The following is a 15,518-nucleotide window of genomic DNA, read 5'->3' on the forward strand; positions in this document are numbered from 1 at the left end:
TTTTGATTTTTTTTTAACTCATCTGGCACTATACTTAATAGGAATAATTCTGGTTTTTTCTTGAATGTACATTTCAATAATTTCTTCAATTCTTCATAAAGATTATTCCAAAATTCGCTAACCTCTGAACAATGCCGCCACATACGCATATAAGATCCATTTTCCTTACCACATCTCCAACATAAAGGTGATCTATTTTTATACATTTTGGCTAGCTTTTCAGGTGTTTGGTGCCATCTATACACCATTTTTAGAACATTTTCCCTGAGCGAATAACAGGCAGTGAATTTTTATGATTATGAGCTCGGGGGTTGGTGATGGGCCGGCATTCCCGAATGTTCGAATCGGCAGCAGTGCGCATGCGCTTCATTCGATTATTCTTGTTTACTGTTTTTATATCCTGCCTTTCCCCCATGTCGGCATTCGACTCATAAGAGTTGTAGAGCAGGGAGGGCACCCCAGGGGTCATCTAGCCCAACCGCCTGCCATGCAGGGACCACCGCTCAAGAATCCCTGACAGGTGGCCATCCAACCTCTCTTTCAAAAACCCCCCGAGGAAGGAGAGCCCACCAGCTTCCGAACGACGCCTGCATGGCAGCTAACAGCACTTAGGAGACATGATAAAATACAAAGTAGTAAGAACAAACCAGATGAGAAGCAATGATTAAAATACGGCAAAACGCATTTATGTGGGGTTTCTCTCACGCTTCATCCGGAAGCTTCAGTGAGTGCAGAATGGGGATTCGAACCGCCGACCTTCTGATCAGCAAGCCCTAGGCTCTGTGGTTGAACCCACAGCGCCACCCAGGCCCAATTCCTGCAAACCGGCCTCCGGGTTACTTGCTTGTGGAAAACTCTCTGCGATTTCCTGGGGGCTATAGAGGTGTATTAGCTTTGGTCCTGGGTTCATTTTACCTTTTTGCATGTGGGTCACGGAATCTGTGATTGGGGTTAACGGTTCAATTCCCTAAGGATGCTTAGCCTGCCTGCCCACTCCTCCTCATCCCCCCCCCCCAAGCAAATTGTTGGTATGGGCTTGGACATGTCAGCCCTTAGGACCCAGAGGGAACGCTTCAGAGAACTGTTTGGGCAAGGCAGTTCCCCACCCTGTGCAAGATCTTTTGTCGGGGAGAGAGAGAGAGAAGTCTCTTAACTGTGGCTCATTCCCCGCCTGTCTTCTTCCCCTCTCCCGCTCCCCTTTGTGCACCCCCTCTTTGTCTCCAGAGGCAGCCTGCTGCACCCCCTCGGAGCATGGCCCCTCGCTGACAAGGCTGGCCAAAGTTCAACGCACAGCAAGCAAGCCGGAGGAACTTCTCCCTGGGTCAAATGGCGACTGCAAACAAAGGTGAGTGGCCGGTGTGGTACCCAGAGTGAGGCTGGATGCCCGTTGCCATGGTGACCTGAGCATCCTTGGGTGGTCTTGGGCTTCTTTTGCCCTTCCGCCAGGCGTGTTCCTCCAGTGCAGGGTTCCTTGCTCTGTTTGAATGCCAGAGCTTCCCTGCTGGATCAGGCCAAGTCCAGGCAGCTGCGTCTCTCAGCCTGCAACCTGGAGGGTTGCTAGCACAGCGTTCGCCAACCTGGCGCCCCCCCCCACTGTTTTGGACCCCAGCTCCCGTCAGCTTCAGCCAGCGCAGGCCTACCTTGCAGGGTTCCACGGGCCGCAGAGACTGTGCAGAGCAGTCTGAGCATGTGGGAAGGCACCGATGCTCAGGATTGCGCGTTCCCTTTTGCAAGTTTGGGGAGGCTGCGGTGGTCCTGTCCTGGACGAAATTCCTGCCCACACTAACCCAGTGCCCTCCAGAGGTTTTGGACTACGACCGCTGTGCTGGCTGGGGCTTCTGGGAGTCGTAGTTCAAAACTATGGGATTGCACCAGGTTGGCAAACGCTGTGCTATGCTGATTTTGGAACGAATTCTGCCTTGAGCCTTTTGGGTTGTGATGTGTCCAAACGAACATCCATCGCTGCACTTGGCGGTAGAGAAGGCGAGGTAATAATATTCTTTGTAAATAAACCCCGTGCCCATCAAAGGGCAGTAGAGCTTTCCTTGGGCAGGGGGCTGTTGTGTCCAAAACATACAGAATGCAGCTGGCTGAAATATCTAGCGGAGTTGCTCGAATCTTTTGCTCCGTTTATGCATGCCTTCATGTGTTTTGTATTCGGTCCTTGCCTCCCTTTAATAATCAGTTTCAGAAAGCGGATGCAGATCGGTTCAAAACGTCTCCGGCAAGGGAAATCCGCATGCCGCAGCCAAACCTGAATGAAAGGGATCTGAGCCAGTTTGGTGCAGAGGGCATCGTCGTGACTGCTGGAACTGGGGACGGGTTCAAATCCCTACCGGCTCTGGCTTGGCGGGCAGAGGGCTGCTGCGTCTCAGGCTTGCCTTCCTCGCAGGGTCGTTGGACCCTAAGACTGGTTAGCCCCTGAGCTCCTTGGAAGAAAGGAGCTAAGTGCTGGAAGATTCTGGACAGATCCCAGAACGTGCTTCTGCGAAACTATGGAGCTCACTGCCCCAATGGCCTTAAAAGAGGAGTAGAGAGGTTCCTGGAGGAGGAGACGGCTATGATAGATCTAATACGGCTCCACAGTCAGCATTGCTCCTGAATGCCGGTTGCTGGAAGCCACAGGAGGGGAGAGTAGCTCTTGTGCTCGAATCCTGCTTACTGGTCCCCTATTTGGGCATCTGGCCGGCCATTGTGAGAACAGGGTGCTGGACTAGACGGGCCTTTGGCCTCACCCAGCAGACCCTTCTCACATTCTTATGTGCTCATAAGTTCGGTAAACAGATGCCTCGACAGACCAGCTCTGCAGCTTTGCAAGGCACACCTGCCGCTTTGCGAAACAAAATTAGCAGACGTCTGGGGTCTCCCTAAGAATCAGCGCTTCTGATTCTCCTGCCTTCCGCTGCCGGAACCTCTCCGCGTTAACAACCCTTTCCTCCCCCAACTTCCAATGGCCTCAACCCCCGTTATTTGGCCTTATTGGCAGCACAATCATATACAGTGGTGCCTTGGTTCTCGAACTTAATCCGTTCAGGAAGGCTCCCGAAACAGTTCGAAAACCAAGGCGCGGCTTCCGATTGGCTGCAGGAGCTTCCTCAACTCAAGCGGAAGCCTCGTCGGACGTTTGGCTTCTGAAAAACGTTCCAAAAGTGGAACACTTAACTTCCGAGTTTTCGGTGTTTGGGGACCGATTCGTTCGACAGCTAAGCTGTTCGAGAACCAAGGTACCACTGTACCCTCCGGATATGGACTTCATTCGCTCCGGGGGTCCACCCACAACCTGAAAATTCTGCATCCGGAGGCGCCGCCTCTGCGCACATGCGCGGTGTGATAGAGCGCTTCTGTGCATGTGTGCGCAGCGAAACCCGGAAGTATACGCTTCCGGGTTTGCCGCGTTCGCATGCCGAAGTTTACATATCCGGAGGGGTACGTAAGTAGAGGTACGGCTGTATCTACTTGTCTCGTCAGAGGTAAGGGGCTTCTTGAGTTCAGTGGGGCAGAGGGGGGTTTGAGAGCCAGTGTGGTGTAGTGGTTAAGAGCGGTAGACTCGTAATCTGGGGAACCGGGTTCGTGTCTCCGCTCCTCCACATGCAGCTGCTGGGTGACCTTGGGCTAGTCACACTTCTCTGAAGTCTCTCAGCCCCACTCACCTCACAGAGTGTTTGTTGTGGGGGAGGAAGGGAAAGGAGAATGTGAGCCGCTTGGAGACTCCTTCGGGTAGTGATAAAGCAGGATATCAAATCCAAACTCCTCTTCTTCCTGGACTTCTCGGTAGTGTCCCCAATCTCCCCATTTTCTTGCCCAAACTATTTTTGCAACCATTGGTCAGATGGAGGAGAGAGTCAGATCTTGAGTCTCTGCCTCATTGATTAGGGGTGTTAGCTGTGATTCCTGCATTGCAGGGGGTTGGTCTAGATGACCGCTGGGGACCCCTTCCAACTTTACAGTCCCATGATTGCAGCCTCAGCAGCTGATCCATCACTAATGGGCAGAATTCAGAATACTCTTCCCACCCTCCTCTTTCCTCCTCCTTTTTTGCTGGACAGGAGTTTCTGGAAAGGCAAGTCTGTGCACTTTGACCTGGGAGGGGGACATGAAAAACCTCCTGGACAGGAGGAGCGAAGCCTATCAGAAGTTAGCCGTCCTGCTTGGGGCATATTTGTGGACTCATCAGCACTGGAGGGGATTTCAGCCTTTGCAGTATATACTTTTTTTATTGCAGTGTGTTTTATTGCAGTGTTTTTCAACCACTGTTCCGCGGCACACTAGTGTGCCGTGAGATGTTGCCTGGTGTGCCGTGGGAAAAATTGAAAAATTACTTTATATATAGTCAATATAGGCACAGAGTTAATTTTTTTTAACATTTTCTAATGGTGGTGTGCCTCGTGATTTTTTTCATGAAACAAGTGTGCCTTTGCCCAAAAAAGGTTGAAAAACACTGTTTTATTGGGACTCTGAAATCCACTCACTGGTATAGAAAGACGTATGCTTAGGATTAAATAATTTTCAGCACAGGAGTGATTTTGAGTACCATAACTGAATGGAGCCCAGCCCTTACACACGCACCCCTAAACTTGGTCTCTGCTTTGCTCCAACTTCCTTCATTCCAGCTATGATACACCGTCAGTGGGTGAGTAATTTCTGTTGCAATTGCTCAACAACCCGGGGAGTCAGGAATCCTTTGCTTACTCAGACATTAATACGAGGTTAGGAGAGGCAGGTGTAGTAGCTGGGAGATCTAGGTTCACATCCTTGCTTGCTGTCATGAGCAGAACAAAATAAAAAATTTCTTTCCAGTAGCACCTTAGAGACCAACTGAGTTTGTTCTTGGTATGAGCTTTCGTGTGCATGCATACTTCTTCAGATACACTGAAACAGAAGTCACCAGACCCTTAAATATAGTGAGGGAGTGGGGAGGGGTATTGCTCAGAAGGGTGGTGGGAATGGGTGATCAGCTGATAGGTGTGGAAAACCTGTTGACGACTCTTAACGGCTGCAATTAGTCTTGCAGGGAAAGGCAAGGGGTGAGGTGGCTAAAGATAGCTTTGTTATGTATAATGAGATAAGAATCCAATGTCTTTGTTCAGACCAGGTTTCTCCATGGTTTTAAGTTTGGTGATTAGTTGCAATTCAGCCACTTCTCTTTCCAGTCTATTTCTGAAATTTCTTTGTATTAAGACAGCTACTTTGAGATCTTTTATAGAATGGCAGACCAACACGGCTACCCACCTGTAACTGGAACTATGTCATGAGCAGGTTAGAGTAGTGGTTAAGAGTGTCAGACTAGGACCCGGGAGACCAGGGTTCAGATCCTTACTCAGCCACGATTCTCACTGGCTGTGACCTTGGGCTGCCAGTCCACTGCCTTGCAGCTTAACCTACCTCGCAGGGTTGTTGGGATTAACCCAGGCAGAGGGCCTTCTCAGGGGTGGCACCCACCTTGTGGAACACCCTCCCATCAGATCTCAAGGAGGTGAGTAGCTATGTAACCTTTGGAAGACATCTGAAGGCAGCCCAGTACAGGGAAGCTTTTTAAGGTTTGATGTTTGATGATGTTTTTATATATGTTGGAAGCTGCCTGGAGTCAACCCTCTCAGATAGTCGGGGTACAATTAATAGAAATTATTATTATTAAGTTACCGGGGGGGGGGGGGGAGAGAGACCTTGGATGCCACGTTGAGCTCCTTGCAGAAAAAGGATGGGTATATACCGTATTTTTTGCTCCATAGGGGGCACCGGACCATAGGGCGCACCTTGTTTTTAGAGGAGGAAACAAGAAAAAAATATTTCTCTGGTTTTCCTCTTCTAAAAGCCCTGTTTTCTTGAGGATCAGCTAAAAGTTTAGCAGCTTTTTTGCAAAGGGAAAAGCCCCGTTTTTTTTTGAGGATCAGCTAAAAGTTTTGCAGCTTTTTTGCAAAGGGAAAAACCCTGGTTTTTTTTTTTAGGATCAGCTAAAATTTTTGCAGCTTTTTTGCAAAGGGGGAAAAGCAAAGCTTTTGCAAAGGGGGAAAAGCAAAGCTTTTGCAAAGGGGGAAAAGCAAAGAGGAAAAGCCCCATTTTTATGGGGTTCAACTCACATTACTGCACCTTCTAAAGGAAAGGGAGCCTTTTCTACAGTTTCCAGACAGATAATCTAATCAGCCAGTCACATGTCGCTGGGGAAACAAACAACCTCCCTCTGCAGCACATTCAACAATGGAGGGCGGGGCTGAAAGGGAGCCGGGGACTCTTATCTCTCTCCCGATCTCTTGCTGATCAGCTGCTGAGCGGGGTCCTTTCAACACCCCCTTTTCTCTTTGTGAAATAAAAAGCATGATCCTCTTTTGGCCCCTGGGCAATTCAGCTCCAGGGACCACCATTCACTCCGTAAGACGCACAGATATTTCCCCTTACTTTTTAGGAGCCTTTTTAGTTTAGAGCAGGGTCTCCAGCTGTTTTAGAACTACAATTCCCACCATCCATGACCACTGGTCTTGTATCTAGGGATGATGGGAGTTGTAGTCCCAAAAATAGCCAGAGACCTAAGTTTGGGAAACACTGTTTTCGAGAAAAGGTAAGAGGCCACATGATAATGTTGGTATCTGTCTTGCGAGACAAAGGAGGGTGAAGTCAAATCCATTGGAGAGTTGCAGCCCCTGCTGTGGCTGTAGAGACCGATGCGGGAGAGACATGTTTTGTTGCAGCTGGGGCAGAGGAAGGCCTCTGGTTGTGCTGCTGCCGAAGCATCATGGCATTTCTTCTCCCACCGATCATTCCTCCTCTGGTCACTGCTGTGGATGCACGACCTGTCTGTCTGTCTGTCTGTCTGTCTCCAGGCACAGCGGTCATCTGCAAAGGAATTCCCACACGGTGTGGCTGATGTCACCAGCCTCCATGCCGCTTTCGCAGACACCTCTGTATCACTAGAGCCTGGGCCTGGTGCCAGAAGCCAGCTCCCCATAGAGCCACATCCCTTGGGGATATGACAGGAGTTTATGATATGGTTCATGGCGTGGAGAAAGTTGAAAGGGGATTTCAGCTCGGTGAAAAACAGGCCTGCCCCTATTCCTACAGTTTAACGGACGCAGCGTAAAAGGAAAAGGCAACGAGGAGGGAGGAGGATGGGGGAAAGAGCAAATTTAGGGTACCTGTGCTTAAAGTTACAGAGCTCTTACAGTGAGCAGCTGGCCTCCTCCTTTGGTGCAGCCTGATGGAAAGGTTGCTTCCAGGTGGCTGGGCTCAATGCTCTGCTAATGCTGAACCCCACCCTGGGGGTGGAGAGGACAGCCCTGTCCCTCCAGCTATCAGCACTGCCGCCTTGTCTGAGCTTGCTGGGGCTTGTGTCCGTGACCTTTTGTTTTTTAAGCACCTACCCAGTATCATTTTTCCTGTCCATCAGATACGCAGTGACCCGTCACTCTGAACTTTTCCACATTTTTAAAGAAAATAACTGTGTGATGGGCTGATGCGGGCTGTGAGTGCTGCTTGCTGGGTTACTGTAGTTTGGGGGATGGGGGAATCTGGAACAGGTTTGGCTGCAGAGGCGATCAGGCTGGGTGAGGCAGTTCAGGACCTAGGCTAACGTTTCATTGTGGGTGCTCAGGTGTGGAAACGGAAGGTGCCTGGCAGGCTTTTTAAAACGGGTATCTTCAAAATATACAGGGAAGCTTAAACATATTTAAAAAATATAATTTGTTCCATTAGAAAATGTCTTTGTCTTCTCTGCCTTTGTCTCTTTGTCTTCTTCTCTGTCTTTGTCCTCTTCTCTGTCGTTATCTTTGTCTTCTACATCTTTCCTCAAAGGGGAGTCGCTTATCCGAAGCGGGCTCCCTGGAAACATTTATAAATAATTTTCCGTGGCAGAAACCCTTTGCAAAAGGAAGAGCTGGATCTGTTCCACTGGACACGCCTCTGCTCATCAGTGGAACCGTGTGCCATTTTCACTGTCTCCGGAGCACCAAACTTATCTCTGCCGTTTGGTGCATTGTTGTCCCCGAGAGCCGCAGCTGTTGCCTGTTGATAGCACGCCGACATTGTGGCGAAAGCCTCTATAACCTCAGCTCCTTGGTGTCTTTTGTGCAAACCTCTCTTCCCTTCCACCCACCCCAGTGACTTATGAGAGTCCGTCCCCCCTTCCTTGCTTGGCTGTAAGACCAAATGATAAAAATGAGGAGCAGCATCCCAGTGTGTCTTTCAGTGCAAAGCCAAATCTGGTTTTCTCTACCCCTGCCCCAGCCCTATCAGCCCCAGCCCGAATGCCGGGGAGATCAAACTTGCCAATATCGCAATGCCCTTATACCAGGGGCCCCCAAGCTAAGGCCCGGGGGCCGGATGTGGCCCAGTCACCTTCTCAATCCGGCCCGCAGACGGTCCGGGAATCAGTGTGTTTTTACATGAGTAGAATCTGTCCGTTTATTTAAAATGCATCTCTGGGTTATTTGTGGGGCCTGCCTGGTGTTTTTCATAGAATCATAGAGTTGGAATCATGATTCTATGATTCTATGAAAAACACCAGGCAGGCCCCACAAATAACCCAGAGATGCATTTTAAATAAAAGCACACATTCTACTCATGTAAAAACACGCTGAGTCTACTTTTTACATGAGTAGAATGTGTCCTTTTATTTAAAATGCATCTCTGGGTTATTTGTGGGGCCTGCCTGGTGTTTTCACATGAGTAGAATGTGTCCTTTTATTTAAAATGCATCTCTGGGTTATTTGTGGGGCATAGGAATTTGTTCATTTATTTTTTTTCAAAATATAGTCCGGCCCCCCACAAGGTCTGAAGGACAGTGGACTGGCCCCCTGCTGAAAAAGTTTGCTGACCCCTGCCTTATACAAATCAAAAATGTGCGGCCGCATTTGGAATACTGTGTGCAGTTCTAGTCGCCTTGCCTCAAAAGGGATATCGCAGAGTTGGAAAAGGTTCGCCCAAAATGATCAGAGGGATGGAGCAACCCCCTGCGAGGAAAGGTTGCAGGGTTTGGGGCTTTTTTAATTTTGAGAGAAGGCGAGTAATGATAGCATAATAGACATTTATAAAATTGTGCACGCCGTTGGGAAGGCAGATGGACTTTTCTCCTCTCGTAACGCTAGAACTCATGGACATCCAATATTGGGAGGTTCAGGAGAGATAAAAGAAAGCCCTTCTTTACTCAGCACATAGTTGAACTGTGGAACTCACTGCCACAGGAGGCAGGGTTGGCCACTAACCCATGATGGCTACTAGCCATTATGCCTGTGCTTTGTCTTCCACAGTTGGAGGCAGCCATGCTGCTGAATGCCAGTTGTAGGAGACCGCGGGAGAAGAGGGGCTCTTGTGTTCGAATTCTGCTTACGATCCTATTGGGGCAGCTGGGTATCCACTGTGAGGACAGGATGCTGGACTAGGGGGGCCTGATCCGGCAGGCTCTCCTTGCGTTCCGGGTTCACCAGACCCAAGCCAGCTGCGAATAAGCTAGCTCCAACTTCTGTCTAATGTTATAGAATCATAGAATCACAGAATCCTAGAGTTGGAAGAGACCCCAAGGGCCATCCAGTCCAACCCCCTACCAAGCAGGAAACACCATCAAAGCATTCCTGACAGATGGCTGTCAAGCCTCTGCTTAAAAACCTCCAAAGAAGGAGACTCCACCACACTCCTTGGCAGCCAATTCCACTGCCGAACAGCTCTCACTGTCAGGAAGTTCTTCCTAATGTTTAGGTGGAATCTTCTTTCTTGTAGTTTGAATCCATTGCCCCATGTCCGCTTCTCTGGAGCAGCAGAAAACAACCTTTCTCCCTCCTCCATATGACATCCTTTTATATATTTGAACATGGCTATCATATCACCCCTTAACCTTCTCTTCTCCAGGCTAAACATACCCAGCTCCCTAAGCCGTTCCTCATAAGGCATCGTTTCCAGGCCTTTGACCATTTTGGTTGCCCTCTTCTGGACACGTTCCAACTTGTCAGTATCCTTCTGGAACTGTGGTGCCCAGAACTGGACACAGTATTCCAGGTGAGGTCTGACCAGAGCGGAATACAGTGGTACTATTACTTCCCTTGATCTAGATGCCATATTCCTATTGATGCAGCCCAGAATTGCATTGGCTTTTTTAGCTGCTGCATCACACTGTTGACTCATGTCAAGTTTGTGGTCTACCAAGACTCCTAGATCCTTTTCACATGTACTGCTCTCAAGCCAGGTGTCACCCATCCTGTATTTGTGCCTTTCATTTTTTATTTTTTTTTGCTCTTCCTGAAATTGGTAGCTGATCCCTGTTTGGGTTTGATGCGTTCTCTAGGCACCAAGTCGAAAGCGGGGGGTGTCCGCTTCGCCCCGCCTCAACCGACAGAGGGGACTTCCAGCCACGTGCACTTTGATGAGAAGCTCCACGACTCCGTGGTCATGGTCACCCAGGAGAAAGATGGGAGTTTCTTGGTGAAGGTAAGAGCGCACTGTTGACTTACGTTATGTTTATGGTCCACTGAGACCCCTCGATCCATTTGACATGTACTACTAGTAGGCCAGGTGTCTGTTTGTACTCCTGGAGTCTAGAGGTCGGGACTGCAAGTTGGTGCTCCCATCATAGTCCCTCCCCTACCAGAAACCCTGCCTACCCTGCCTGTATGCTGCCATCCCTATCTGCGCAGTAGTGAGGTCTAGGAACACGCTTAAAAAAAAAAATTACTGAGTTTTGCGGGACGCGGGTGGCGCTGTGGTCTAAACCACAGAGCCTAGGGCTTGCCGATCAGAAGGTCGGCGGTTCGAATCCCCGCGACGGGGTGAGCTCCCGTTGCTCGGTCCCAGCTCCTGCCAACCTAGCAGTTTGAAAGCACGTCACAGTGCAAGTAGATAAATAGGTACCACTCTGGCGGGAAGGTAAACGGCGTTTCTGTGCGCTGCTCTGGTTCACCAGAAGCGGCCTAGTCATGCTGGCCACATGACCCGGAACTGTCTGTGGACAAACGCCGGCTTCCTCGGCCTATAGAGCGAGATGAGCGCCAGAGTCTTCCACGACTGAACCTAATCATCAGGGGTCCCTTTACCTTTACCTTTTTACATAAGATATTTCAATTTACAGATATTGTTCACCATCACGTTTAGCATTCTCAGAATCCCTAAACTTCCCACCACCCTCTGGTTTCTTTCAGCTTATCCATTTTTAATCTAATTTTTTAACATTTCCATTGTTGCGCTTTTCAAACCCCACAAACCTTGCAGCGGCAAAACGCTGAGCTCTTCTGGATGCCAAACACTCCTGTGTCTAGCACCGCGCCCGGTGTGTTTCTAATTGAACTGTCTGCAAGAGGTTTCCTCTCTCTCGACTTTGGCCCCTATAACTGAGATCCTTCCAGGTTCCCAGAGGGGACACCCCCCCCCCAAACAATGCTCTTTTCCAGGAAGGGCAAGCTATATATAAACCCTATGTGTCCAGATCCTGCCTTGATGATAGCATATTGAAATTAGCAAGCCCTCTTTGTAGCTCAGGGAATTACTGGTTTAATTCGCTTTTGCCCTTGGCGCTTGGAAGCCATCCAAGCAAGGGGATCAGGCAAGATTTTCAGCCTGGTAGCCGTTGGTGGCTTATTTGCTGTTGACTCAGAGCTTATCCAAATTAGCACCAATTTACCAGGAGTTCCCCTGCTTCCTTCCCGTGCTTTGGCTAACAAATTGTCAGGAGGTGGAGAGCTTCCAGTTCTTTGTAACATCTGAAGCAGGGGCAATGTGCGTGCGTTTTCACTGCGGGCGTCGGAGGACGCAGCGACATGGCAAATCAGGAGGTTTGTGTCGTGCAGAAAGATTCAAAACGGAGAGGCTGGGAGCCTTGCTTTGAGTGGGGCTCTAGGCCTGCTCAAGGCGCTGGCTCTGGGATGCTCTCGTGAGATTTCAGGAAGGCGCATGAATCCCCACGAGAATCCCTGGCCTCCCCCGCTAGCTAAGGGGTCGGGTGTGCACAGTTTTCCTGTACATGCGAAACTCCCGGCTAAGATGCTCTCACGCTGTGATTAATAAACGCCCCGGGGGCACCACCTTGGCCACCCCTGCTTTGGGGTTCCTTCTGTGAGACTTAATCCATTCGCAGGCGCCTGCTTCTCTCCCTTTCTCTTCACCCACACCACTTGGTCTCCCAGCTGCTCCGGATGCTTGCAGTGGCTGTTTCCTTTTTGCAAAAGGGAATCAGCCCGTGGGTTTTTTTTTTTTTTTGGCGTTTTTTAAAATTAAGAGTAATTAAGTCCTCAGTGTAGACTTCAAAGAGGCCCCCCCCCTCCCCAACCCACTGCTGAGAACTTTAGATCCCATTCTAGAAGCAGCTGTCCCTCTAGTTTTCATTCTCCTGCCAACGTTTTGCCCCCCTGGAGCAAAATGACATCTGGGGAAGAGACGGGAGAAAGAGGCCTTGTATGTCGGGCTGGTGGAAAGCCGGATGTGCGGAGCGATCTGTCGCCTGGCTTGTTGTGTTGCTTCATCAGGTGCCTTCCTTCCACAGCCCTTCAGATATTTGAAGATGGCTCTCATGTCTGCTCTCAGTCTCCTCTTTTCCAAGCTAAACACACCCAGCTCCTTCAACCATTCCTCATAAGGCTTGGTTTCCAGACCCTCGATCATCTTGGTCGCCCTCCTCTGCACATCTTCCAGCTTGTCAACATCCTTCTTGAATTGTGGTGCCCAGAATTGGACACAGGACTCCATGTGTGGTCTGGCCAAGGCAGAAGAGAGTATTGTTGGAGTACAGCTACCTCTCAGCCCTGGCCAAATCTGGCAGTGCTGCATGTGGGATATACCCTCCTTGTTGTATCCTCTTAGCTGTGCAATGATATTTATATTGCACACAAACGCACATACCTAGCTAAAGGACCCTCGTACCTAAGGGAATGCCTCTCCTGGTATGTCCCGGGTAGGAACTTAAGGTCCTCAAATAATAACTTTTTGGAGGTCCCGAGCCACAAGGATGCTCGGTTGGCTTCAACTAGGGCCAGGGCCTTCTCAGTACTGGCCCCAACTTGGTGGAACGGTCTGTCACAAGAGACCAGGGCCCTGCGGGATTTGGCATCTTTCCGCAGGGCCTGCAAGACGGAGCTGTTCCACTTGGTCTTTGGGTTGGTTTCAGTTTAACCCTGATGTTTCGTTCTTTTGGTGTGATTGGTGGGCTACTTAAAAATGAGGCTGAAGTTTAGATTTAGTTTTAAATTGTATTTTAATCTGTATTTTAATGAACTGTTTTATGTTTTTGTTGTGATTTTATTGGTGTTAGCCGCCCTGAGCCCGGTTTGGCGGGGAAGGGCGGGGTATAAATAAAAAATTTATTATTATTATTATTAAGGAACTCAAATCTCAGAACTGCCTTGGGTCTTTGAGCCTCCACGTGTCTCTGAGCATGGGCAGAGCGTCTCCTCAACACAAAGTGCCACACCAGGCTTTTGGGGAGTCATGACCCTGCATGCGAGGGGACAGGCCTGAGGCTGCCCCAATTGCAACGTTTTTGGGAGGACTGCAATTACGAGACGGCACCCAGCTCCCTTTCCCGTCTTCATCTGTGCGGCACTCACGCCAAGCCTAATTACTTCTGCCGTTTTGGACGCAAAAACCAATTATCCAAGTTTCATTCCAGGAACAGCCTGATTACAGCAGCCTCTTCCGCCTCTGCGTTCTCGTCGCTTCCCTTGCTTAGGCGTGAAACCAAAAGGCGAAATGGGAGCTAGTTGCTGGGTATTGTCTCATTCCTTGCTCTCTAGTTCTCCAATAATGGGATTTTCACTTGGTCGTTGGGTACATTTTTTAAGGCCGCAATCCCTCTCAGCCCCCCAGTCAGTCCTGGAGCTTTCGATCTTGCTTTCCTTCTCAGTATTTAGAGAAAGCTATTTCAGATACTATTCTGTCTCAGGCAGGATTAAATGCCGTTTCAAGGGCACTAAAATATTTATCAGTATAGATCTTGCCTGCTGGCACAACTGCGAAGCTGCCTTTATTGGAGGACTCGTTGGCGGTGGGTTGGGGGAGCGGGACCTGTGGCCCTCCAGATATTTTCGAATTCCTTGGCTCCCATCAGCCCCACCTAGATTGGCCAGTGGTCAAAGAAGGCGTGCGGCCTGTTTGGATAGCCAGCTGCTCTCCCAAGTCCATAGGACCACTAGTTGTTTCGAGCACCACTCTCCAAATTCCCCCCCCCCTTTTTGCTTTAGCCAGGGGTTCTGTGTTTTGAACCTGGGGCGTCCTGTGTTCAAATCACTCTGCGCAATGCCACTGAATTCTTTTTGTGATGGACACAGGAAGCCCCAGGTTAGGCTAGGCTGCCTTGGAGCGTCACCCTAAACCATGGCAGAGATAAGTGAAGAAGCCTAGTCCCCTCCTCCTGAGTTAACCGTCATTCGTCATGCAGCCCAGATTGACAGACAGGCTGTCCTTAATTGGGGCTAGCTTAAAGCAGGCCGATGCCATTTCACAGTTTCTGAAGCCTGTCGACTAACCACAGTTAGACGGCCATTGTTCTGGGTTTCGATAGCACAGGAAACTGTGGTTTGCCGAAAGCGAAACGAAAGAGTCTGAACTCCCCCCACAGCTTGGCTGAACTATGATTTTATTTAGCATGTGGCCTGTTCATGCCTACTTTATCTGCTCTGAGTGTTAGTGGCTCTCCTCGGTCTTAAGCGAAGTGAGGTTTGAACTGGAGATGCTAGGACTGAACCCGGGGCCGTCAGCATGCCAGACACCTGCTCTGCCCACTGAGCAAGAGTCCCTTGCCATGTGGAATGTGCGATCTACGTAGGTTGCAAAATGACACTTGACTTGGCCAGTATGTGGGCTGCTTGGGTGCAGAGCTCCTTTCATCAAGGCTATTATTAAACGGACCTAAGTGTTATCGCAGCAAAGCATTTATTGGGAAGGCCTGCGAGATACACTTTATTGTTATTATTCTTCTTAATACTACGACTAGTAAGCTGCTTTTAGCCTCTCGGGATTTCTTAAGCCAACCTGGACGGAGGTGTTTCTGCAGAAGCAGATCTGCTTCCCGACGAGTCGCCCAGATTACTCTCCCCGCAACCCCCCTCCCGGGCTCTTTCAGGCACCAAATGTCATTTACTGATGCGCGCCGTTGCTAACACATTAAGGCCTTGCTGCGATCAAAGAAACTGCAAAGGCAGGCAGGCTGGTGCAGCTTAATGGCTGCAGACGTGCAGCTGGAAATGTTTTGGGACATTCGCAGAGCGGTTTTCGCTGGCCTCTCAGAGAGAGAGATTTTTGCTCCAGGCCTGGCCATTGCCACATCCAGCTCAAAGCGGGGGGGGGGGGGGTGTCCTTTTGTGTCTTGAGGGCTATATTCCCTGGTGTGCCACCTTTGGGGTGGGGCAATGCAGAAAATTGTAGAGAAACAAGGCCACAACGATGATTTAAACGATTCAAGTTTCTCAAGTCTCTTATGGAAAGATTTATTTCTTAAAGTTTCTATGCCAGGTGAAATTAATGCGCCAGGACAAGACCCGGTTTCGGAGATTCTTCACACCTTCATCCTTCTTTAAATATCACAAATTTACTTTGAGCCACCTAACTCTAAGCAA

At 49.5% G+C, this 15,518-nt stretch overlaps 1 protein-coding gene across 1 annotated transcript in view; it reads left to right on the forward strand.

The window, feature by feature from the left end:
- The first annotated feature begins 1,148 nt into the window (after positions 1-1,148).
- C9H20orf27 (chromosome 9 C20orf27 homolog) overlaps positions 1,149-15,518 on the forward strand; it is a 39,038-nt gene continuing 24,668 nt past the window's right edge. The window contains 2 exon segments of the mRNA XM_033161089.1: positions 1,149-1,345; positions 10,265-10,407. Of these exon segments, the coding sequence (XP_033016980.1) occupies positions 1,327-1,345; positions 10,265-10,407 (162 nt within the window). The 5' untranslated portion in view covers positions 1,149-1,326.

The sequence above is a fragment of the Lacerta agilis genome, chromosome 9, assembly GCF_009819535.1.
Source record: "Lacerta agilis isolate rLacAgi1 chromosome 9, rLacAgi1.pri, whole genome shotgun sequence".
NCBI classification, from domain to species: domain Eukaryota; kingdom Metazoa; phylum Chordata; class Lepidosauria; order Squamata; family Lacertidae; genus Lacerta; species Lacerta agilis.